The sequence below is a fragment of the Dasypus novemcinctus genome, chromosome 12, assembly GCF_030445035.2.
Source record: "Dasypus novemcinctus isolate mDasNov1 chromosome 12, mDasNov1.1.hap2, whole genome shotgun sequence".
Taxonomy (NCBI): Eukaryota; Metazoa; Chordata; class Mammalia; order Cingulata; family Dasypodidae; genus Dasypus; species Dasypus novemcinctus.
In genome coordinates this window covers 103,484,939-103,510,582 of record NC_080684.1, presented here as the reverse complement: position 1 = coordinate 103,510,582, position 25,644 = coordinate 103,484,939, and the positions used below count along the sequence as shown (strand labels likewise).

The 25,644-nt window shown below is 44.4% G+C and overlaps 1 protein-coding gene across 19 annotated transcripts in view; it reads left to right on the top strand.

The window, feature by feature from the left end:
• Positions 1–25,644, top strand: part of PACSIN2 (protein kinase C and casein kinase substrate in neurons 2) — a 165,243-nt gene that overhangs the window by 104,505 nt on the left and 35,094 nt on the right. For 12 of the 19 annotated variants that reach the window (XM_058308892.1, XM_058308883.2, XM_058308888.2 and 9 more), the window contains one exon: positions 22,093–22,229. In XM_058308892.1, coding sequence (XP_058164875.1) covers positions 22,170–22,229 — 60 coding nt within the window. In that variant the 5' untranslated portion in view covers positions 22,093–22,169. Of the gene's footprint in view, positions 1–339; positions 415–22,092; positions 22,230–25,644 lie in introns of all 19 variants that reach the window. The other 7 variants (XM_058308885.1, XM_058308894.2, XM_058308891.2 and 4 more) reach the window with 1 other exon arrangement.

Below are 25,644 nucleotides of genomic sequence, written 5' to 3'. Positions count from 1 at the left end.
ATGCTTGGCACATTTTTCTGTCAGGTTGTATAGAATTGTTTTTTTCTTCTGTTTAGATGTCCTTAAATAAAGCATTACCATGTTTGATGTTGTGGAATAGCTTCACTGGTTGGCCTATTTAGAAACATTTGTTTTTCCTTAAATTTCCCCAAGATGATTTTTTTTCTGTGGAAGGAAGAGGGTTACATGGTAGTGTTGACTGAAAACACTGTTTTTTTCCCCACTCTCATTCTTTTCTTTCTTGAGCTCTGATACTTGAGACTGGGCCGAGTTTGTTTTCAGCGCAGTGGCTCCAAGTCTTCACAGAGTTCCTGATATATCCCCTCTTCCCCTCACCAGCTCTTTCTTCAGTTTGCTGTGGAGAGTTCTCAGCTAGTTGGTGCGTGTTTGTCATTACTGGTTTCTACAGCAACCGTAAGTTCTGTCTGACTAGATATGATGGCTGTTTTGTTGTTTATTTAACCTCCTGAAGCACCTTAGAGTGTGTCCCAGCCCCCCACCACCCAGCCAGGTGGGTGTTTATGTAGGAGTCTACCCTCCTGGTTCCCAGCTCTTGCCCAGTCCTGGCCTTGACCCTTTGAGGGGGCAGCCTTTAAAATGGAGTGTCTCGCAGTGCACAAGCTGTTTTCTATTGTTGAATTAAATGCACCTCACAATGTTCCAGAGAGATATACGTCACTTTATTTGCTGACCTGTATCTGTTCCTTTGAGGAATGTGTACTTTTCCAGATGAAATCACAAAGTAGATTATGCCAGATATTTCAGCCACAAGGAAAAAATGTGTTCTTGCTTGGCTTATGGTGCGAAGTAGTGTATTAACTCAGGCCTTACTCCCTGAGTACTTGCCCCAGGTGAGACACTTGAGGGTGAGAGAGAAGCATGAGATGCCATCCTTTCTCACGAGGGGACTGGCTGGATGACAGAAATAGGCCAAGCTGACCTGGAAGCAGGAGGACCCCAGAGCCTGTGGGTCTCAGTCAGGTTGTCAGGCCCTGGGGCTGAGCTGCAGAAGGACCTCCCGTGTGGCTGGAGGTGGGCAACTGGGAGGGGAGCCACTGCGGCCCCCTGTGGCTGCTAAGCCCATTAGTAGTTTGGTTTAACAGGTGCAGTAGTGTTTAAAAAGGAATCCAGGGAAGCAGACTTGGCCCAATGGATAGGGCGTCCACCTACTACATGGGAGGTCCACGGTTCAAACCCCGAACCTCCTTGACTCATGTGGAGCTGGCCCATGCACAGTGCTGATGCGCGCAAGGAGTGCCCTGCCACACAGGGGTGTCTCTCGCGTAGGGGAGCCCCATGTACAAGGAGTGCGCCCTGTAAGGAGAGCCGCCCAGTGCGAAAAAGTGCAGCCTGCCCAAGATGGCGCCGCACAGTGGAGAGCTGACACAACATGATGCAACAAAAAGAAACAGATTCTGGTGCCGCTGGTAAGGATAGAGGTGGTCACAGAAGAACACACAGCAAATGGACAGAGAGAGCAGACAACGGCGGGGGTGAGGGGCGGTGAGGTGGAGGGGAGAAATAAATAAAAATAAAATAAATAAATCTTTAAAAAGATAAAAAGTAATCCATCTGTGGATCTGCAATCTGTGTAAATCAAAGTCACCCATACTCTTCAGTTCAACTTTTCTTACCCCTAATTCATCCAGCAAGTGTTTAGGGAGTGACTGCTCTGTGCCCAGCCCTGTCTGGATGCTGGGGCTGTAGCTGTTTGCAAACTGGGCAAAAAGTTCTCTGCCCTGCTGAAGCTTGCATTCTAGTGGGGGAAGACAGACAATAAACAAAGCAATTAAGTCAATTATATAGTTTGATTAAAGTATTAAGTGCTTGAGAGAGAGGAAAAATAGAGATGGCATCTTGGCAGTGTTGGGAGGGTTGCAGTTTTGAATAGCAAGGGCTTGGGGGGGAGGGCCAGAGAAGACCTCAATGGAGAAGTGGTTGATCCTGACCTTGGGACTGGCCCGAGGAAGCCATCTGGAGGAAGACCATTCCAGGGAGAGGGAAGCGCAAGAGTGCCTGGCAGTGCCAGGACCAGCAGAGAGGCCCATGGTGTGCTGAGGGAGTGGGAGAGGGTAGAAGGAAATGAGGTTCAAGGAAGTAGTGGGTTGGGAGGTCAGGGGAGTGGACTGTGAGGACCTGAGCCATTGGAGGGGCTTGGGAGAGGAGCAACCTGATCTGACTTGCATTTTAAGAGGGTTCTTGCTTTGAGAATTGACTGAAGGGATGGGGGGGAGCTGACGCCCCATTAGGAGACTCTGGCCATCATCTGGGGAGAGCAGAGCCAAGAGGCCTGTGAGGTTGGGGTGGGGGGAGGTCTGCAGGAGGTGCCTGCATCGACGCATAGACTTAGTCGTCTCCTGGTGCCGGTCTCTTGTGTGACCGTCCCTTCTTTCCAGCACAAACGAAGCAAAACGTGGTATTTGTGTGCATGTTTAATTAGCTATTTTATACTCTGAACCTATTACATGCTCATAGTTAAAATTTTCCAATAGTGTAGAAATTACAAGGTGAAATGTGAAAGTCTCCTCTTCACCTCCATGGCTCTCCTCAGAGCAGATTCTGAGACAGCCTGTGTCCTGGTCAGGAACTCCTCATGTGCTTGCTAGCATGTACGGATACCTAATTTATAAAAAATACTTCCAGAATCCGACCATACCATGCAGCAGCTCACCGTTCTCACTTGGCTTGTGTGGGCACCCTCTTCACCACTGTATGCACAGGTCTACCTCATCCACTCTTTACTGGGTACGTGGCATTCCACCCCAGAAGTCCCACCATCATTTTTCATTCTTGATGGACATTGAGTTATTTTTCTGTATTTTCTATTTTAGTTTTTTACTATTAAAGACAATGCCGAAATGAACATCAGCACTTGGCTCTCTTGGGTGTTTATCTGGAGGAATAATTTTAGAAAAAATAGTTGAGTCCAAGGGTAGTTTTCTTTCGTTCAGTATATCATGCATTCAGAAAGCATGTTACAGCACATACAGGGACATTTCTAAGGACAGTTAGAAAGTGACTGTGCATGCCCGTGCTTGGTTTTTATAACATATCTTGTGACTGCTTGAGGCTTTAATTTAAAAAAAACTGGTGACCGGGATATAAAAAATCTGAGTTCACAGGAGACTTACTAATCTTATCACTCCTCTCACTAGGAGACTTGTGATCATCCGATCATCTGGGAGAGAGGTGATAGCGTACCTCACTCCTGCAAAGTCCTTGGACACTGTTGCCTGCCTGGCTGGCTGCTGGGATAGGCCCAGCACCTCTCTACCCCCACCCCAAGGCCTTTGCTGTGGCCCTTCCTCTGCCTAAAAGTCCCCTCTCCTCCTGGGGTTGCCAGCATTCCCTCCCCCACCCCTGTAGAGGCCGGCCATTCTGCCTAAACTAGCCCTCCCTCCTGTTCCCCCGCTGTCTGGCCCTCCTCCGTCCCAGGGCTTAGGAGAATGCCTGGCACAGTAGCTGCTTCAATATTTGTAGAATCAATGGTTATATCTTACTTAAGGATCAGTTCTCCTTTTATCCAATCAAACCGTGCTTTAGGGGAAATTGTAGTCATTTCACAATAATGAAATGAAGAATTCCCCACCCAGATGAAGAAAAAAATCAACCTTAAGTCATCTAGTCTGTGCTGACTGCTTGCTTCCTGTCTCTGGCGTCTTGTGGCCATACAGCCAGGTGTGTGTGTGCTGGGGGTGGTGGCTGTAAGGACACTTCGCCCAAGGGCCTTCCTTCTCTGCCACCTTCTGCAGGTGGAGAGTATTCTAGAGGGCTTCCTCCTGTGGAATACTTTTCAGGAGAGATAAGCAACTTGGTCTTTTTACCCAGAATGCTCTTGCTTTATCCTAACAGCCTTTTTGCCTAAAAACTGGTTCTGTTTTTCCTTTTTAGGACAAATCAAGGGCATTTAAGGGTGAGCTAACTTGCTTATATAATTTGTAACTTTTGTTGACCTGATACCTGTTATCACACCCAGAGGAAGGAAGTAAATTAAGCCAACTTCTGGTTAGGCCAAGGGCACTGTGGCAAACTCCATTAACCTCTGAGGCTCTGAACACCATTTAAGAAATGCCTGTTACTCACCGGTGTTACATGTCAGTGGTAAGAAGTCATTTGAGTTTAGAGATCTGTAACTGATTCCCATACCACAGTCATTCCTGGGTTCCCGAAGAGTGCCTCTTAGAACACAGTGTTTATTCAGCATACATCTATGGAGGGCCTACAGCTTGCCAGGCCAGGAGGATGGAGTGTGTTTTCTGGAAGTGTGGGGAGGAAAGGGACAGTGGTTTGCCCATCTTTACATGTTGGATCTCTTTGCTCTCAAGTTCCACCTTTGCTACTTAAACACCTTTAATAGGGCAAAGATCCCAGGCAGGCCCTCATTTTCCTGCTCTTGAGCCATTGGAAGTTTAAAAATACTCAGGGAGTGCCAGCCTGAGGGGCCACCTACTGATGATTGACAGTTCACTGAGTGGCCAGGGCAGCTCTGCACTCCTTCCCCAGGAGTCAAAAAAGAGAGGAAGAGGGAGAGGCTGGAAACCTCCATTACTTCATTCTTTCATTCACTCAGGTCTTTACTGAGCAACTACCACAGCACTAGAGGGGGCACGGCAGCTAAGTGGAAATGATATGTACAGGGGAGCTCACCATCCAGGACTCCGCCTGTCCTTTGCAGCCCGCAGGACCACCAGATGGCTCTTGCTAGTCCCTGAACCCAATCGCTTACTTGTGTCCTTGTTGTTTTGTTCTATGTTATAAGAAATTCTATCCCTTTTATCATCCACGTTGTTGACTTCTTTAATCTTATCCTTCCTGTCATTCAGATCATCCATTAAAATGTTTATTTTGATAATACAGTTCTTAAAAATTAAGACAGAAATATATTGTTTCCTGACTGCTCCTTTCTCATAGCAGCCTGTTGTGTTTTTTGAGTATGATAACCCTTGACTCTCTTGGAGAATTTTTATTGGAATTTATAGAATTTCTCTCTTATTCCCTGTATTATCTGTTTTGTTTTTTTTTTTTCCAGAGGTTAGCTAAAAATAAATGTCCTGTTGACCGTGGTCCTGTTCTTTATGATGTTTTTTCCTTTACTTGTAATTTATTTAATGGCTGGGGATCCTGGGTGTTCATGTTAATGAGAGAAGGGTAGAGCTGATGGTATAGGGAACTGATTTGGATTCCCTCTGTGGTCTGTTCCCATCAGCCTCTCTTCTAAATGGGAGGGTAGCTGTGGTTTTGTGGCAGTCCAGGCTTGTCCCCAGGTGGGCTTCTCTAAAAGGAACCTGGGGTTGATGTTTCCAAATATAGTTTTAAAAATTACTATGTTGATTGCCCTCTGTTCCCCCAGTACTTTGGTGGGGTTTTTTTTTTCACTTTAAGTAAAAACAATTTATTGAAGGATATCATTCATACATCAACATACATGTATAATAAGCGTATAGTAATAAAGGTTGTGAACTTACAAAACAAACATGCATATCATCATACAGAACTCCCATACATAACCCCACCCTAAATACCTTACATTATGTGAAACATTTGTAACAAATTACGAAGGAGCATCGTCAAAGTATTACTGATGTTTTGTACTTCTTTACCCCGAGCTTTGAGCTCTTTGGGCCTGTCCTGGAGTTTTTGGTGGAAGTTTCCTTTGATTTTGCCCAGTGTAGCCTTGTCTGCTTTCTTCCAGCAAGTCCTCCAACCTGCTCCCTTGCAACTAACTTGTTCCGAATTTGGGTCCAGTTTCCATCTTATTAACTTAGTGGACCCTTGGAGGGAGGGTGGGGGACAGGAGGAGATGTATGTGCCTCTCTTGTACTGGTTGTCTCAGCATCTTTTGAAAAAAATGGAGTTGAAAGAAATACATGGGGAACATATTTTCTTGTTGCTGTTTTTCCCATTGTGATGGGAAGGAATCAATAATAATCACTGTATAATCAGTGTACTCTACCCCCATCACAAAGGTTCATTTTAAAGCTGGTTGTTGGGAATTCACATGGCATTTTCCTGTTACCAGATTATACTGTAAAAGCCTATTTCAGTTTGTTTAGCACACAGTGTAGCCCGTGATATCGAATTAGGCCAGGGAGCAGCAGCAGGAATGGCATCAGCCACAACACTGCTGCTATGTGTGGCATTTGTTCAGCCAGTTTGTTGTTCAGAGTTAATGGAATTCAGTGTTTCATTTGAATATTGTGGTTCAATTTATTTAGTAAGAAATAATCTGTTAACTCCCATGTGCTAGACAGTATGAAATATACAAAAGAAGTGCCAGATTCAGTCCCTTTCCTCGGAAAGAGCAGTGTTGACAGAAGAAGTGCCAGATTCAGGTGCTTTCCTCGGAAGGAGCAGTGTTGACTCATTCTTCTGTCACTTTGCACTTTCCCAAAGTTCTCTCACATGTTATTGCCCCTGAGCCTCTTATACCCTGGGAGATAAGGAGGACCAATGGCATCCTTGCTTTACAGAGGAGGATAGTGAACCTGAGAGGGGACCAATGCCGAGCTCACAGAGGTGGAGCTGACTTCCCCCTCCATGTCACGCTGTCTTTCCAGGCAGACTTTCAGTTGAGAAGCATCCAGTGAATTACTCAATTCACCTTTTATGTTTGGGGCATCAATAATGAATTTCAATGGGAAGCGGATATAGCTCAACTGATAGCGCGTCTGCCTACCATATAGGAGGTCCAGGGTTCAAACCCAGGGCCTCCTGGCCCATGTGATGAGCTGGCCCACGCACAGTGCTGCTGTGTGCAAGGAGTGCCATGCTGCGCAGTGGTGTTCCTGGCATAGGGGAGCCCCATGTGCAAGGAGTGCGCCCTGCAAAGAGAGCCACCCCGTTCAAAAAAAAACACAGCCCACCCAGGAGTGGTGCCGCAACATGGAGAGCTGACATAGAGAAATGACTTAACAAAAAAGAGACACAGATTCCCGGTGCCACCGAGAATGCACGCAGACACAGAAGAACACACAGCAAATGGACATAAGAGAACAGACAATGGGTCGGGGGGGGGCAGTGAGGAAGGGGAGAGAAATAAATAAAATAAATCTTAAAAAAAAAAAGAATTTGGGAGCATTTAGTACCATTTGGCATTAGAGAACAGCTTGTTCCACAACATACAGACAGGATTGGTTGTCATAAGGTTTGCTCAGGACCCTGGAAGAAGAATGAAGTAGGTCAGGAAAAGTGCCTAATCTGATCTGCTTCTTTTGAAAGAACCAGTCTTCAGTTTCCCTTGGTGCCCTCAGAAACCTTCTCACTTTCCCTCACTTAAGTCTAATGTAGACCACATGGTGCTAAAACCAGATTCATTTGGTGGGATAGGGAGCGGGTGTACCAAATTACTTTATCTGAAGAAATGGTTCAAATGAAAGATTTGGTGGTTGTTGATATAACTTCTGAAAAAGGTAAGGGTTAACACAGCATTCCTGCATTGTGATGGTGCTGGGAAGCGACCAGGAAGTCATGCCTGAGCTCTCCTCACCACTCTTAGGGTGCTTTTGTCAGAGACACTGCCACACCAGATTCTGGGGCCCCCATCTTGTGCAAGTTGGTTTTGTAGTCACCCTTTCCTTTGATGGATTCAGGTAATGTGTCTCAACCAAATCATACAAGTGGAAATTTTTGCCAGTGGCCAATTTGTGCAGTTCCAGTAGTGACTCATTCACCTTTTTTTCCCAGTCCCATGCACACTCCATTGCATTCAGACTGCTCTTCCATCCTCACATTCTAGTTTCTTGATATCCTCAAGGAAGATTCAGCCACCTTGTTGATTCTGCAGCTTCCCAAGTTTCTCAGCATGTTCCCTTTCATGAGATTGGTGAAGAAAATATTTGGCAAAGTTCTTCAAAGCTGCATCATCACCATCAAAGTAATAAGACATTTACAGACGTAAAAGGCATCAAGGTCCAGGTTGATCTGGTGGTTGATGGTGGCCTCCTAGTCCTGGTTGTAGTTCTGGCACAAAACTACAGGCTGAGGAGAGACCATGGCAGGGGCCTTTGGGTGGGCCAGGGGCACTGTGAGGAGGTGTGGAGGGCTGGCTTAGAGTGGCCAGTGGAGATGGGTGAGTGTCAGATTCTGTGCAAGCACTGTCGAAGTAGGAAACCACAGCAACTGCAACGATATCTGGCCCAGATTTGTTTCTATGGTTAGGGATATTAAAAATTTTTTTTTTCTGAGGAACATTCCCTGATAGGCCCAGGAAAGGCCTTTGGGGACGTTTTAGATTCTCAGGAATGCCCTAAGAATCAACCCCATTTTCAAAGGGAACAGGCCTCCCAGTCCAGCCTGGTTCCCAGATTCTGGCACTGCCTTGTGGTTGGACATGCTATTTCCTGATGGAGTCCCAGCCCAGAATTAGTTGTATGCCCTTGACCAGTGATTGGAATTGTTTGCATTTTGGTTCCCCTTCTGTAAAATCGGGGCAATAATATATCTTTTGCAGGTTTTTCAAGGAGCAAAAAGAATATGTCTAAAGCTCACCTGGATTAGCCAGTGGTGCAAGGAGGTGCTCAGACCATGATGGCTGCTTTGATGGTTATTTCCACTTGTGGAAAAAACTCTTGCACTGGATTCCCATGCAGAGCAACAGAAGCCCATTAGGCTTGCTTCATTTAACACAAATACAGCAGGAGTCAGCCAAGAGAGCCTTCTCTCGGCGCATCATGCAGCCATCGGTTATTTGCTGAATACCTACTGAGTACCATTAGGCACCTCTTCTTTTTCCTTCCTTGGTGGCCTTGGTTTCTCTTTGAGGTTGAGCATAGCTTATTTAGGGCCTGCCTGCTTTGGTACTGGTCTGTTGGCTCCCACTCAGGGAGTTAGAGCACTCAAATGTGAGTCCACACACTAGAACAGATGCCTGTTTGTCTCTACATGTGGGGCCTTTGTGTAGAAAGTTAATTTATTTTAGAGTAGAGGCCATGCCCTATGCCCCTACTCTTACTTTAGAGTTAGCTGTCTGCTGCTCCAGAAACCTTCGTCTCACATGTCCACTCCCTCTCCCAGTCGCCACTTTAAGGAGGGAATAAAATGATGCCTGAAATTGTGTTGTCTTTGGGTGATGAAACTATGGCTAATCCTTCTTCCCATTCTTCCTTTCTCTGCCAAGCTCCGGTCTTGAGTTCTGTGTATGGAACATGGACTACTTTTGTATTTCTGTTACAAATACATTACAGAAAAGAAGAAGAATACCCAAGTTGATTGGTACATTAAAACTCCATAACATTAAAATTGCTATTTTCTTGTCTTATGTACAACAGATTTTATCAGATCTTATTTTGATTATCATCAAGTATTTATTATCAATTTCACTTTATTTACAGTATTAAAAGGGCAAAGAATACGATTCTGTTTGCATTTGATGGATTTTAGCATTTGATTCTTTCTTGATTTTTCCCATTATTCGAGTCTAGGTTATTTGTTTTGCAGTTTTATTTTAAAGAAATTGAGGTCTAATCTATGAACTGTTAACCCAGTTCTTGAACTTAAGATATTTATTGAATGAATGAAAATGAGGCTTAACAAGAACAGCTGCTGATGGCAACTCTGCTCCCTCTTTCTCATTACAAGCTGACACAAGACTTTTGTCACCAAGCTCCATAGTCCTTCCTGCATTCTTTCCTTCCACTCTCTTCCTCACCATCTCTGGGTATGACTAGTATGACCCAAGAGGTCATGTGGGCCCAGGAACAGTGGTTATCATTGTGCCACCTTGAATCAATAGTGCAAGTCACGTGCTGGCTGTAATAGAACTAATGAACACAACTGTTTATCCTGGAGAACATTTCTTGTTGAGCTCTGAAGGCTCAGAGCTGTTTCTGTTACTTATATAACATCACCAATGTAGATTTCCAGGGATATGTGAGATTTCCTTGGCCTCACCTGGCCCCTCCCCCCTTTTTAAAATTTCTCTCCCCTTCCCCTCCCCCCCCCCACCCCAGTTGTCTGTTCTCTGTGTCTGTCTGCTGCATGTTCTTCTTTGTCTGCTTCTGTTGTTGTCAGCGGCACGGAAATCTGTGTTTCTTCTTGTTGCGTCATCTTATTGTGTCAGCTCTCCGTGTGTACGGTGCCATTTCTGGGCAGGCTGAACTTTCTTTCACGTTGGGCAGCTCTCCTTACAGAGCGCACTCCTTGAGCGTGGGGCTCCCCTACACGGGGGGGCACCCCTGCATGGCAGGGCACTCCTTGCATGCATCAGCACTGTGCTTGAGCCAGCTGCATTCGGGTCAAGGAGGCCCGGGGTTTGAACCGCAGACCTCCCATGTGGTAGACGGACGCCCTAACCTTTGGGCCAAGTCCGCTTCCCATCACCTGTCCCATTTTTTACCATTCTTGAGGTAAGAAGCACTTCTTGCATTGATCAGAGCCCCCAACTCAGGTATCATCAACTTCTAAATCCTTTTCATCTTTTCCCATATCCTGTGGAGAAAAGGGCTAATTCTTGCTTTCTTAAACTTTTCATAGCACTTTATTCATAATACCTATAAAAAGCCAATTATATATAATATACTGTAATAGGAAGAACTTGAATTTTAGGACCAGATAGAAACTGGTTTTGAATCCTGGTCCCACCATTTGCTAGCTGTATAATCTTGAGCAAGTTACTTTACTTCTATGACCTTTAGTATCTTATCTGCAAAAAATGGAACTGGTATGAAAAACAAATGAGATTATGGACTGTAGCTAAAATTGTGTGTAGAGGAAATTCGTAGCTTTAAATATGTATATTTAGCGAATGGACACAGAAAACAGACAACTGGGGGGGAGGGGAGAGAAATAAATAATAAATCTTAAAAAAAATGTGTATATTTAAAAAGAAGAAAGGCTGAAAATTCACGAATTAAGCTTTAATTTTCAAAAGTTAGAAAAAGAACAAATTGAAACCAAAGAAGGAAATAATAAAAAGAAATGAAAAACTAACATTCAATAGAGAAGATAGATAAAGCTAAAGTTGGTTCTTTGACAAGGATAAACATTAGTAAACCTTGGATGAGACTGACCAAGAGAAAAGGCACACATACACACATATACACAAAACCAATGTCAGGGATGGAAAAGAGGACATTACTACAGATCCTTCAGTTTTAAGAAGATTGTAAGAGGAAAATAAGAGCAGTTTTATGCCAGTGAATTTGAAAAGAATGAACTGGACTCCCTAGGAAGACACTGCTTACCAACATCAACAGACAAAGATATAGAAAATACACGAATAGCCTTTACTTATTAAAGAACTGGAATTTGCAATTAAGTCTGCTTAAAAAGAACATCAGGCCAAATGACTTCATTGACAAATTCTGTGAAGTGTTTAAGGAAAAATAAAGCCAGTCTTATATAAGCATCCACTTAGATGAACTGGAGTAGAAGGGAACTTTCCTAACCTGAAAAAATAGTATTTTTTTAAAATCCTACACCAAATGCCATAATTAGTGGTCACATGTTGAAAGTTTTGTCTTTGAGGTTCTCTCCCCATCCAGTGCAGGAAGGCTGGTAGGGAGTAGGGGTGTGTGTTGAAATTGGAAAGGAAGGAATAAAACCATCATTATATGATGTGAATGTTTATATAGAAAATCTAAATGAATTTGTAGTTCTAGTGTTGGAAATAATACGTGCAAGGTTACTGTACACATAGTATACAAAAATCAGTTGCTCTATATATTAGCCATAAACAGTTCAAATGAAAAGCTTAAAAAACACGATTTATAACATCACAAAATATTAAATACTAAGTAATGCTCTGACAAAAAGTGTGCAAGAACTCTGTGCAAAAGACTATAAATCTTACTCTTGGGAGAAAGTACAGAAGGCCTGAATCAATAGATTAGGAAACTGAGTATTGTGAAGATGTCAGTTCTCTCACAGTGATCTGATGATTCAACAAGATCCTAAACAAAATCACAGCAGGACAGGAACAACCAGCAAGATGCTGGTGAATTAAGGAGCTCCTAGAGTCAACTCCTGCTCCAGAGCCCTCTGGAGCTAGCTAAAGCACCTGTTTGGGGGCCCCAGGAGGCCCAAAGAGCGTCCTGCAACATCCCTGAAGGAATGGAAGGAGGACACTGCCCATTTGCAGAGATGACTCGTCAGTAGAGCGCTCCATGCCCTGGAGGCTGGAGTCCATCCTCCACTGGAGGCATAAGCTGCCTCAGGAGCTGTTCCATGACTGGAATTGAAAGCTTCACTTCCCAAAAACAGGGAGGAAGAAACGGGTGGGCACCAACTTCAGCTACTGATAAATAAATTTGGCAGGCTAGAGTATAATACTGAGAACAGTTATAGTTTGAGCCTGTCCAAGTCAGAAAGAGGCTGGGAGCTGCCATCTTAACTCCGCACCTGGTATGAGGGGAAGCGGGGCGGACTGAAAATCACAGTGCTGGTGGGGACCGGCTTCTTTCCATCCAGATCAGATTGCAACTTTAGCCTAGGCCCCATTGCTATGTCCAGCAGGGAGGAAGATGCGGGGACCTATGCCAGCCTCTCTGGGAAATTACTGGCCAAGCAGTGGAGGCCAGTGATTATCCTACTCTGGAGGCACGAGCCACCCCAGGAGCTGTTCTGTGGTGGGAATTGGAAGCTCCATTTCCCAGAAACAGGGGAGGAAGAGACGGTTGGCTGCCAGTTTCAGCTACTGATTGGTAGACTCGGCTGGCTAAGATATAATCCTGGCAAAAGCTAGCATGTGAATCTGCCCGAATCTGCCCAAGTCGGAAAGAGGCCGGTGGCTGCCATTTTGACTATGCCCCCAGCCTGAGGGGAAGCCTGGCTGACCAAAAATCAGAGTGACGGTAGGAACCAGTTTCTTTCACCCAGATCAGCCTGCAGCCCTAGACTAGGCTTCAGCATCGCCTCTGGCAGGAAGGAGGCTGGTGGGCCCTCCACCAGCCTATCCAGGTAATTGCAGGTACATTTGGCTGGCACACACTGAAAATTGGAACTCTACTGGGGCAACTGCAGTCATCTTGGGCCCACACTGCATGGCTTGCTTCCCACACCTGCAGCACCATCCCTACCCCAGGGATGGTAGAAAGGGGTGTGAAACTCCATCAGTCTCTCTGGGCAGCTACAGTCTAGGCCTGCACAACTTGGATTATTACACACAGCTGTGACTGTCCCTATCCCTGGCAAAGGAGAAAATTGGGAGAAGCTTCACTGGTGCCTGGCACTATTAGGGCAGCTTGAGCCTCCACAGCTTATTGCATCAATTGCAACCTTAGCTCCTTTGGCACAACCAGCAAGAGAGAAAGGGCAGGAAGCCCTAAACTAAGGAGAAAAACTGAACCCAGAATAAATACTCTAGTAATCCAAATGTCAAGACACCAACAAAAAATTACAATTCACACCAAGAAACAGGAAGCTATGGCCCAGTTAAAGGAACAAGATAAGCCTCCAAATGACATAAAGGAGTTGAGATAACTAATGATAGATGTTCAAACAAATCTCCTTAAATTCAATGAGATGGCTAAAGAGATTAAGGAAATTAAGACACTGGATGAGCACAAAGAAGAATTTGAAAGCATACATAGAAATATAGCAAATCTTATGGGAATGAAAGGAGCAACAAATGAAATGGAAAAAACATTGGAATCATATCATAGCAGATTTGAGGAGGCAGAAGAAAGGATTGGTGAGCTTGAAGAAATGGCCTCTGAAAGTGAACATACAAAAGAACACATGAAGAAAAGAATGGAAAAAATTGAACAAGGTCTCAGGGAACTAAATGACAGCAAAAGGCATGCAAACATACGTGTAACGGGTGTCCCAGAAGGAGTAGAGAAGGGAAAAGGGGCAGAAGGAATATTTAAAGAAATAATGGTAGAAAATTTCCCAAACCTATTGAAGACATAGATACCCAGGTTCAAGAAGCACAATGTACTTGGATCTGGAAAAAATCCAGATAGACTGACTCTGAGACACATGCTCATCAAAATGTCAAATGCCAAAGACAAAGAGAGAATTCTGAGAACAGCAAGAGAAAAGCAATGTATAACATATAAGGGATACCCAATAAGAGTAAGTGTTGATTTCTTACCAGAAACCATGGAGGCAAGATATATTTAAGATACTAAGAGAGAAAAACTTTCAAGAATCTTATATCCAGCAAGACTGTCTTTCAAAAATGAGGGTGAGATTAGAATATTCACAGATAAACAGAAACAGAGAATTTCTAAGCAAGAGACCAGATTTTCAGGAACTACTAAAGAGTGTCCTAGAGCCTGAAAAGAAAAGACAGGAGAGAGAAGCCTGAAAGAGAGTCTAGAAATGAAGATTATATCAATAAAAGTAATAAAAGTATCAAAAGAGTGGTAAAAATAAAATATGACAGATAAAAAACTCAGATAGCCAGGAATAAACTTAACCAATGATGTAAAGCACTTGTATTCAGAAAACTGCAACTCAATGTTAAAAGAAATTTAAAAAGGCCTAAACTGGAAGAACATTCCATTCTCGTGGATTGGAAGACGAATATCATTAAGATGTCAATTCTATTGAAATCGATATACAGATTCAATGCAATCCCAATAAAAATTCCACCAGCATTTTTTTTAATTGAAGACATGATCATAAAATTTATTTGGAAGGTTAAGGAGTCCTGAATAGCCAGAAACATCATATAAAGGGAAAGCAAACATTCATCTCCAGACTTTAAATCATATTACCTAGCTATAGTAGTAAAAACAGCATGGTACTGGCAAAAAGACAGACATATAGACCAATGGAACCAATGAAACCAAACTGATGGTTCAGAAACAGACCCTCACATGTAATCACAAGTGGTTTTTGACTAGCCTGTCAAACCCACACAGTTCGGGTAGAACAGTCCATTCAACAAATGGTGCTGAAAGAATTGGATATCCACAGCCAAAAGAAGGAAAGAGGACCCCTATCTCACACCTTATCCAAAAATTAACTCAAAATGGATCAAAAACCTGAAAATGAAAGCAAGAACCATAAAATCTAGAAGAAATTGTAGAAAAATACGTTCAAGACCTGGTGGTAGGTGGTGGATTCTTAAAGGAAATAAGAGGAGGACTGAGATGGACTACTGATATTTAATGTATTTAGAAGTTTTAATTAGCTTTACTGTAAACGTGTGGAAATATATAGAGTGGATGGTAACACATAGTGAGTAACAGCTAGTTTATAAATGGGGATGTGGCTGAAAATGGTAGTCTAGGTATGTAAATGCCAATTGGCAGAATGCTAGAGAATAATCTAGGAACTGAATAGCACAGTAAACCACAAGGTGGATGAGAATTGTGGTTGATGGTACAGATGCAAGAGTGTCCTTTGTGAGCTAGAGCAAATGCACATCATTACTGCAGGGTGTTGGGAATGTGGAGAAGCATGGGAAGAATAACAGCTGAAGTGACCTATGGACTGTGGTTAGCAGTAATAATATAATATTCTTGAATCTATGCGAAAGATGTACTGTATTGATAATGAGGCAGTTTGGAAAATATGAGCCAAATATACGCTATGGACATGGTAATAATCAGATGATATTATCTGTAGCAAATGTTCCACTGCAGTGTGGTGTGTTGATGGAGGGGTGTTGTTTGGGAATTCTACACATTTGCATGATTGTTTTATGAGTTTACAACTTTCTGTCATAAAAAAATATATTTTAAAAATAATAATAGGGTGGGTTGGGGGAAAAAAACACACCAAATGGAAGATAAGGACATGATTAGTAGTAATAGATTTTGACAATATTCTTTCATAATTTGTAACAAATGTCTCACGACAATGCAAGGTGTTGGTGGAGGGTTGATGTATGAGATCCCTTATGATATGCATTTTTGCTTTGTAAATCCACAACTTTTACTATACACTTAATTGTTTATGTATGTTCATATATAAATGATGTAAAAATAATATAATGGGGTTGATTGGGGGAAAAATACTTTGGTTAGTAGTAATATTTTGACAGTGCTCTTTATTTATTTATTTTTAAACACAAAGCATTCAGCAGTCTTTTATTCTTTCTTTTTTTTTTCCTCTCTCCTCCCCCCCTCCCACCCCGGTTGTCTGTTCTCTGTGTCTATTTGCTGCATCTTCTTTGTCCGCTTCTGTTGTTGTCAGCGGCACGGGAATCTGTGTTTCTTTTTGTTGCGTCTTCTTGTGTCAGTTCTCCATGTGTGCAGCACCATTCCTGGGCAGGTTGCACTTTCTTTCGCGCTGGACGGCTCTCCTTACAGGGCGCACTCCTTGCACACGGGGCTCCCCTATGCGGGAAACACCCCTTCGTGGCAGGGCACTCCTTGTGCGCATCAGCACTGCGCATGGGCCAGCTCCGCACGGGTCAAGGAGGCCTGGGGTTTGAACTGTGGACTTCCCATGTCGTAGACATATGCCCTAACCACTGGGCCAAGTCTGCCACCAACAATGCTCTTTAATCATTAGTTAAAAAGATGAAACAACAATGCAGGTTATTGGTGGTAGGGTGAATTATGAGAGTCCTATATGATGTTATATATGTTTGTTTTGTAAGTTCACAATTATTATTATACACTTATTATTTATGTATGTTTATGTATGAGTGATATTACTTCAATAAATTAATTTTAAAAAAAAATTACAGCAGCTTTGGTTGGTTGGTAGAATTTAAGCAGATTTTAAGATGTATATGGAAATATAAAGGACCAAAGATAGCCTAAGGCATTCTTGAAGGAAAGAACAAAGCCGTACTTCTTCTGCTAGGTATCAAGAATTCTTGTAAAGTTACAGTATTAAGACAGTGTGGCAGCGCAGCGAGTGTAGCTTAATGGTTGAGCACCTTCTTCCCATGTAGAGGTCCTCAGTTCAAACCCCAGTACTTCCTAAAAAAGAAAAAAAAAGTGTGGCATTGTCACAAGTCACAAGGATAGGCAGAGAATAGAGAGCCCAGATAAAGCTCCACAGATAGGTATATACAGAGGTACATTGCAAAACAGTGAGGGAAAGGAAGTGCTTTTCATTAAACGGCACTAGAACTATTGGATATCCATATGGAAACAAAGGAAACTGTTATGTTACATCATGTGCAAAAATCATCTTTTTCATGCTCAGTCATTAAAGGCACAGCAGCATTTACTTAATTTTTCACATTTTCTGTTTTTAGAGGATTTGAGTTCAATACTGAAGTGGTAATTAATGGTCAGTGATTAAGAGCGTGGCTTTGGTGTCATCCCGCTTTTTAAAATTCATTATTTTACTTATTTTATTTTTTTAAAGATTTATTTTATTTATTTCTCTCTCCTTCTTCCTTCCCCCACCCCCCACCCCCCCCCCCGCCCCCCGTTGTCTGCGCTCTGTGTCCACTCTCTGTGTGTTCATCTGTGTCCGCTTGTACCCTCGATGGCACTTGGAAACTGCATCTCTTTTATATTGCATCATCATGCTGCGTCAGCTCTCTATGTGCGGTGCCACTCCTGGGCGGGCTGTGCTACTATCACCCTGGGCAGCTCTCCTCACAAGGCACACTCCTTATGCATGGGGCACCTCCACGTGGGGGACAACACTCCTTGCGTGTGGCAGCTCTTTGCGTGGGCCAGCTCAGCACACAGGCCAGAAGGCCCTGGGTATTGAACCCTGGACCTCCCATATGGTAGATGGATGCTCTATCAGTTGAGCCACATCCACTTTCCCATCCTGCTTTTAAATAACTCTCAACTCTACCACTTGGGAATGCTCCTTGCCCTTTCTGTGCCTCAGTTTCCCTAGTTTTGACAAGGAGCTGATTATAACAGCTGCCTCATAGTGTTGTTATTGGGATTAAGTGAAATGCATACATATAAAGCACTTGGCACAGCACCTGGCATCTACAGAAGTGCTCTATGGAAGGTAGGTGATCGGTTTCCTTATCGCTGAGTAAAGAAGGGTTTGGAGCAGTGTCACAAGTGATGGGTAGAAATTTCAGTAAAAATTTCATTAAAATCCCAGAAGCAAAAATAATGGGAAAATGAAAAACAAAATCCAACTCCAGCCACTGACACTATCTTTTGGAGGTTTATGCGTGATTTTGTTAAGAGTAATGGCTACCGCTTTTAGGGTGTCAGATGTATGCCAGTGACTTCCATTCATTGTCCTAACCCTCATGGCAGTCTTGTGAAGAAAATATTCTCGTTGCATTTTATGGAGAGGCTGAGTCTTGAAAGAGGTGCTGCTGTGTTTCCCTGCATACTGGTGATATTGGAGGTTGAGGAAGAACCTCAAGAACGCAGGATGTGCCTGGCAGTGGAGGGAAGGACAGGGAGAGGGAGGAAAGAGCCCGTAAAGGACAGTGTGTTTGAAGTTGGTGCAGGGAGCTTTGGGAAGAATGGGGCTGTGAGGCAGGGGATTTTAAACTTTTAAAACTTTTCCTCAGTTTCCCCTATTAGACTTTGGGTGTCATTCGTAAATAATCTTGGAGAATGAGTAAGTTGGGAAGTGAGGAACAAGGAATGAGAATTTGTGGGAGGGAACTGGTCCAGCATTACAATGAAATTTGAATAGCCCACATGAGAGAAGTTGAGCTGATGGTCACCGTTAAACACTGGACTGTGGCTGTACAAGATGCTTGTGGGAGGGAAGCGGGTGTGGCTCAACTAATAGAGCATCCACCTACCATATAGGAGGTCTAGAGTTTGAACCCAGGGCCTCCTGGCCCATGTAGTGAGCTGGCCCATGCGCAGTGCCGCCATGTACAAGGAGTGCTGTGCCACGCAGGGGTGTCCCCTGCATAGGGGAGCCCCACGTGAAGGAATGCGCTCTGTAAGGAGAGCCACCCCATGCGAAAAAAGTGCAACCCGCCCTGGAGTGGCACCGCACACACTGAGAGCTGACGCAGCAAAAAAAGACACAGATTCCTGGTGCTGCCAAAAGTGAAAGCGGACACAGAAGACCACACGGCAAATGGACACAGAGAGCAGATTGGGCGGGGGGGTGAGAAATAAATTAAATTTAATTAAATTTAATTTAAATTTAAAACTCATACATCAAAAAAAAAAATGCTTGTGGGTATGTGCTAGGTTTGCGTTAGACAGGAAAACACTATATGGTCATGATTTGGGGAATGTCACAGTTGCTTAGCACAGTGCCCTGGACTGAGGGCAGATGAAGAAGTTGGGGTTCTTACCTCAGCTCTGCCGCTGTATGTCATGGGCACATCACATCCTCTTCCTGGGCTTTCCTTTTTCCCATTGGTCATCTAAGAGCATGCCTCATCTCAGAAGCACTTTGCAGCCCTGGCACTCCTTGGTTTTGTTATGTGGCAAGGCAATTCTACTCACTGATTCAGGTCCTTGCTCCTGAAAGTTGATCATTATGTGTTTTTCAGTGCTGGCCCCAGTGGAACCACTTCTCAGCTCCTGGCATGTTGTGGGCTATTAATACATCTTATACAGAACTGATCTTTCATTAGTGTCAAAACCATGACTGAATCCTGCCTGAACTTTTCAAGTGTCAAGATGCTTGCCAATCCAGAGCAGGGGCTTGCTCTTCCTTGCAGCTGTTTCCTGGGACTTGCCAGGCAGCCAACAGTGGCTTGATTGGGCCACTTTGAAGTCCATTGAGCCAAAACCCCTGCTGTTACCTGAGGGGCAGGGACTAACCGCACTGGGTAGAAGACTTTCTGCTGCTGCCAACATGGGCTGGGTGATTCTGGGAGGATCCTGATCAATACCTAGGACTTCACAGGAAAAGGGCATGCTGTGAAACTGTGAAATGTGCACACCTGGACCCAGGCCAGAGTGACCTATCATGCTGCTTTGATTTCCCGGGAATTAGAAGTAGATTGCCTCATGATTATGGAGCAGAGTGCCAGCATCTTGCTGGTCCTCGCTAGTGTTTCCTCCAGGAGAGCCTGCTGTTAGGAAGAGCGTGTGTTGTAACCATGCATCTCTGTCTGTTTATGAGTGTATTTGGAGTATTTGGCTTTGAAGTACCATAGTCTGTTCTTTATTTTGCATTCATTGGTTGAATAATAGTTTGTTCACCTTTGGAAGTGCTGCAGTTACCTGATTAATACTTTTTTTTTTTTAATATTTATTTATTTCTCCCCCGCCCTGTTGTCTGCTCTCTGTGTCTATTCATTGTGTGTTCTTCTGTGTCTGCTTGTATTCTCATTAGGTGGCTCTGGGAACTGATCCTGAGACCTTCCAGAGTGGGAAAGAGGTGATCACTCTCTTGTGCCACCTCAGCTCCCTTTTCTGCTACGTCTTCTTACTATCTCTCCTCTGTGTCTCTTGTGCCATCTTGCTAAGCCAGCTCTCCAATCAACAGGCGCTCCTGTGCAGGGCAGCACTCCTGTGTGGGCTGGCACTCCACATGGGCCAGCTTGCCCTCACCAGGAGGCCCTGGGCATCAAAGCCTGGACCTCCTATATGGTAGACAGGAGTCCAACTGCTTGAGCCACATCCACTCCCCAGATTAATACTTTTTTATTGCAATTAATCTTAGGTTCTAGGACACCTGATCTATTTAAATTTGAGATCATTATTAGAAAGCATCTTGGTGTAATGGAGAGAATATTACCTTAACAAACAGATGAACTTGGTATCAAATGCTGGTCCCACTAATCATTACTTGAGTAACCATGGGCAAGTTACTCAACCTCTCTTAGCATCTCTTTCATGAGCTGTAAAATGGAGATTAAAGTATTAATAGTAATAGTAACAATACCTGTGGACCAAGTGTTATTCTAAGACCTTATGTGCATTGTCTCTTTTGACCCTTCCAGTAGTTCAGTGATATAGATTCCATTATTCTCTCCATTTTACAGATAAGGCAACTGAGGCACAGACAGGTCAGGTAACTTGCCCAAGGTTGCCCAGCTAGTAAGTAGCGGGGCTGAGATTGAAGCCCAGGAAGCTCTCCTCTAGAACTGGTGTTCTATATTACTGTCTTACAGGGAATGGTGCTGATTAATGTGATAACATGGAAAAATACCTAGAACAAAGTCTTGCTCTTTGTTGTTGTTGTTTTTAAGATTTATTTTTTATTTATTTCTCCCCCCCGCCCCCCAGTTGTCTGCTCTCTGTGTCCATTCGCTGTGTGTTCTTCTGTGACTGCTTCTATCCTTATCAGCAGCACCGGGAATCTGTGTGTGTCTTTTTGTTGCATCATCTTGTTGTGTCAGCTCTCCGTGTGTGTGGCGCCATTCCTGGGCAGGCTGCACTTTCTTTTGTGCTGGGCGGCTCTCCTTACGGGGCGCACTCCTTGCGCGTGGGGCTCCACTACACGGGGGACAACCCTGCGTGGCAGGGCACTCTTTGCGCGCATCAGCACTGCACATGGGCCAGCTCCACATGGGTCAAGGAGGCCCAAGGTTTGAACTGCGGACATCCCATGTGGTAGGCGGACGCTCTATCCATTGGGCCAAGTCCGCTTCCCAAGTCTTGCTCTTTGTAAATGCTCAAAAAGTGTTGGGCTCTCTGTCCCACCCTACTCCCACTCGCTCCAGTTGCTAATATAAGTTTGAGATCTCCAGCAGTGTGACCTGAACACAGGATGATGAGTTTCTACAAGAAGTCAGGAGGTCCCATGTGGGTTGAGAACAGGTCATTCCAGCAAAGTGATTGGTAGCAGGGATCCATCAACTTCTACAGAGAAAATAGTCTAACAGAGAAAATAATCATCCCTTTACCCTTACCTGGATTTTAGAACGTTGACTCTTACTCAGAAATTGCCAGTTTTTCTTGTTTGCCTTTACTCTTTCTACGTGAGCATCACACAGATGCTGTCAGAATAAACTGGTCTGAATTTGAAGCTTCAGTGACCTGAGATGCCTCAGTCAAGGCTGTGGGATCAGGGGGAGGGGAGAAGGCAGGAGACAGCACCCAACACAAATGGAATCTGGTGGAAACTTATTTGGAGAGTGGAGTCAAGTGTCAAAGGTGGGATTATTTCTACTCACATATTATCCTGGGTCCCAGGGTTTACTTGTTAATATGAAATACACACACACACATATACATCTCAGTGCCTAGAGTTGAATTTTTTTCCACCTAAAGAAAACAATTAGATTGTTCTATACTGAAGGCAATAATATCAGTGGGAAATTGCTTATAAAATTGTTTTTTTTCACCATGGAAATTTAAAAATCACAGCTATATGTGTTTTCTTTTATAGGTTTGTCTACAGGTTTGGAATATCTGAAGTCGGCTGCGGAACTGAAGCTTTCGTGGTGCTCCCTCGCCTTTGAAGAAATGTCTGTCAATTACGATGACTCCATTGGAGTAGAAGTGTCCAGTGACAGCTTCTGGGAGGTAATGCCTATGCTTTCCTTCCTGGTGACAACAGAGACCAGGCTGATGGTACCTGGCCTACCTTTTGGGGAGACGGGGTGTGGCAGGGGAGATGAGATGAATATCCTCCAAAACAAGCCAGGCATTTGCAGGCAGATCTGGAGGGCAGCAGAGAGGTGGTGGTACTTGTTTTGGCCCAAGTATGGCTTAGATACCAGTGAAGGTGGTGACCCCACCTTCCTGGAAAGTCTGATGCTTAAAGAGATTAGAGGTATTTAGAAAAGATCTAGTCAAGCTGTCCATTCTCATATCTTCCTTTTCATGTTTAGAAACCATAGAGCTGTGGTTGACACATAGGAATTACTGGGCATAGCCTGAGGGGCACATTTATTTTTGGGTTTTGTATTAGAAAATGGTCATGATATGATGTCATGGTGGATGCTGCAGGCAGATGGTCAGAGGGCTGGACAAACAGTCCTCTAGCTGTTTGGAGCACCTGTCCTTCTGTGCCTGTGAGGAGTTCCCTTTCTGATTAGATTATTTTTTGGTTTGGGGAAGTCATTCTTCCTGAACCCAACTTACTTTTCCCGCCTGCTGAATAAAGAAAAGTCAGCTTTTGATCAAATGATGTTCTGGTGGCAAAGCCTGTGGAGAGTTCCTGGAAGTCGTGGGCTTAGTGGGAAGAGCATTGGCTTTGCAGTTGGAAAGATCTGGGTTCTGATCTTAGTAGTCAGTTGACTAGCTGTGTGATCTTGGGCAAGTTGCTTGACTGATCTGAACCTCAGGGTCTTCATCTGTAAAGGGGAGGTGATACTGGCCTCTGAGGGAGGCTGCACATAGAATAAAATGGGAGCGTAGCTATGAGCACCCCATGTGGACTGACAGAGGAAGCCCTGGTGTTGGGAGAGTGATGATGATGCTGTGGTGTTTGCAGGACGCTAATGCGATGTAATTTTATAAACCTAAAATAACGAGGTATATAATTTTGGACAAAATTACATACCATCTGATATTATAGTCTGAGACAAGTGACAACAGGTGTGAAAGTTTAAGAAAAGATGTACAAAGAGCAAAAAATTCAATCAACGCTTCTCTTTCCTACATATTGGAGAAAAGGTTATTATTGGTTTTTTAGCTGAATATTTCAGTTTATTAAAAGTGTGTATTTGTTGAGCACCTACTATGTGCTAGGCCCTGAGGGCGAGACAGACTTCGGTCCCTGCCCTTGTACGAGAAGGTAGCTTCCATGAGAGTGAAATAGGAAAGCACAGACGATGCAGACCCTTGCCATCCCTGCCCCTCAGTGGGAGCAGCCTTTCTGGTGGGCATCAAATTTCAGTCACCAGAGAGGCACACCTACCCAGGGAAATATTTCACGTAAGACAGCAAGTATGACATGGGCAGCAACTGAGTCACAGAAGCATCACCAGCTACTCAGCAGCCCAGTGCCCTGGCTTTGTCAGATGCATCCTCACAGCATGGTGGGAGGTTGGTGGTGTATCTATATGAAGCTTTATTAGGACCGCAGTTACAAGACTCAGTTTGAAGGTTCCTCTAGGACAGTGCTGGAATTCAGGACTGACCCTCTGTTCCCATCCCTCCATTCCCCACGAGGTCCTGCTTTCCAAGTTCATAGGTAGCCAGTGCCCAGCTGGCTGATCCCAGAGAGTATGTGGCCTCATCAGTATCACAGAAGCCACTTTGGAGCAGCAGTGGCTGTGCAGGACCTTCCTGCAGGTCCCATGACACTCGCCTTTAGAGATGCAAGTCATTGTTTTCAACACTGAACCGGAACTGTGTATCTCATGGAGTCTCATTGAGTCATGGGAAACCTTTCTGTTTTGTAATTATAGTGACATTACTGTCTGGTATTAATCAGGTACCTGCCTTGAGGTAGGTGTCGATGCAGGGAAGATAACCACATAGAAAGGTACTCATGGGTGACAGGCCAGGCGAGGCAAAGGGAAGAGGTGAAACGTGCTTTGGAGCCAGGTGGCCTGGATGTGATTCCTGGCATCGTCACTTGCCACCTACCTGTGTGTGGCTTTGGACAATTTACTAATTTTTTTTGCTCCAATATCCTAATCTGTACAATGAGAGTGGTAATAGTACCCACATCATGGTATTGTTGTGAGGGGTGAAGGAGTTAATATATATAAAGTGCTGAATATGCCCAACATAGAGTATGAGATCTCAAAAGAACACAGCTCTGATTCCTGCACTGAAGGTGCTTATGACATAGCTGGGAGGAGAAAGGACAGTGGCTTCTGAAGCATGGTCTTACAGAGGGCCACGAGGAACTTTACCTCTTGGGAACGAAGGATCTGTTTTGGAGCAGGGTAGAAAGTCACGTGGGATTAGGTAGGTTGGGGCTGAGGGGGGACTGTTCCCCAAATGTGTCCCTCTCATCCAGGTAGGAACCTGGCACATCCTTGCTTCTGGCAAGTCTTCCTGGCTTGTTCTGGGAGCCCGTGGACCCTCCCGCTGCATCCTCTGCTTCTGGGCCCTGCTTCTGGGTCTGCTCCTTGGTTCTGGGGGTGGTGTACAGAGGAAGCCTGCGCCTTGGGCTGTTCCAGGGTCACCAGCACTTGGCTAAGAAAAGCTGGCCCCCTCCCTGTCCTTAGTGGCCTCTGCACACAGGATGGGGATGGCATATCTGTCCCCAGCAGAGCTGGTGACTGCTGCCCACACCTCAAGGGCTCCTATGGGCCAGGCTGGGAGAGCAAAGTGCTAATTTCAGGCACTGGGCCTGAGTTTGCCTCATCAAAGTTCCCTGAGGCAGGATTTCTCCTCAGCTGTCAGCAGGATGTGCATTTAGAGCTCACATCTTTGCTGGAGAAGCCCAGGCAGGGTCTGACCTGGTTTGCTTTCTTGTGGGCACAAAGAGCCTATGAGGAGAAAAGTATCTTAAAGGATGAAGCGGACATAAATACCTTGCTGTAAAATGTTCTGGGAATGTTAGCCCTAAAGAGTGTTGGCATGTAAGAGTGCCTGGGGACTTAATATTTCCTGCATCCATGAAGAAGTCTGTTCACCTGCTCTTAGACCATCTGATTCCTCTGACGACCACATCTGACCCTTTTATTAGCTCTCAGTGACTGTCAGAGACCTTGCACCGCCTGAGAATATCTCCATATGCATCTACCGTTTTGTCTGGACAGTGAGTGATTCCCATTCTTCCAGACAAGTTTTTTAGGTAATGTGTTTAGAAAATGCTGCTTCTCTTCTTCATGTATTCCACAAAGACCAATGTGGTGCCTGCCTTGGCCCAGGTTCTGGGCTTAGTCCTTGGATCCCAAAATGAGATGCACAACTTCAGGCCTCCAAAAGCCAGCATGGCTTCAGGGCAGAGGGTGGATCAAGGGAGCAGGTACAAGGCAGCAGGGTGAGGGCCGTGTAAAATAACATAACCTTGTGTGTTCCATGTGTTCTCCAC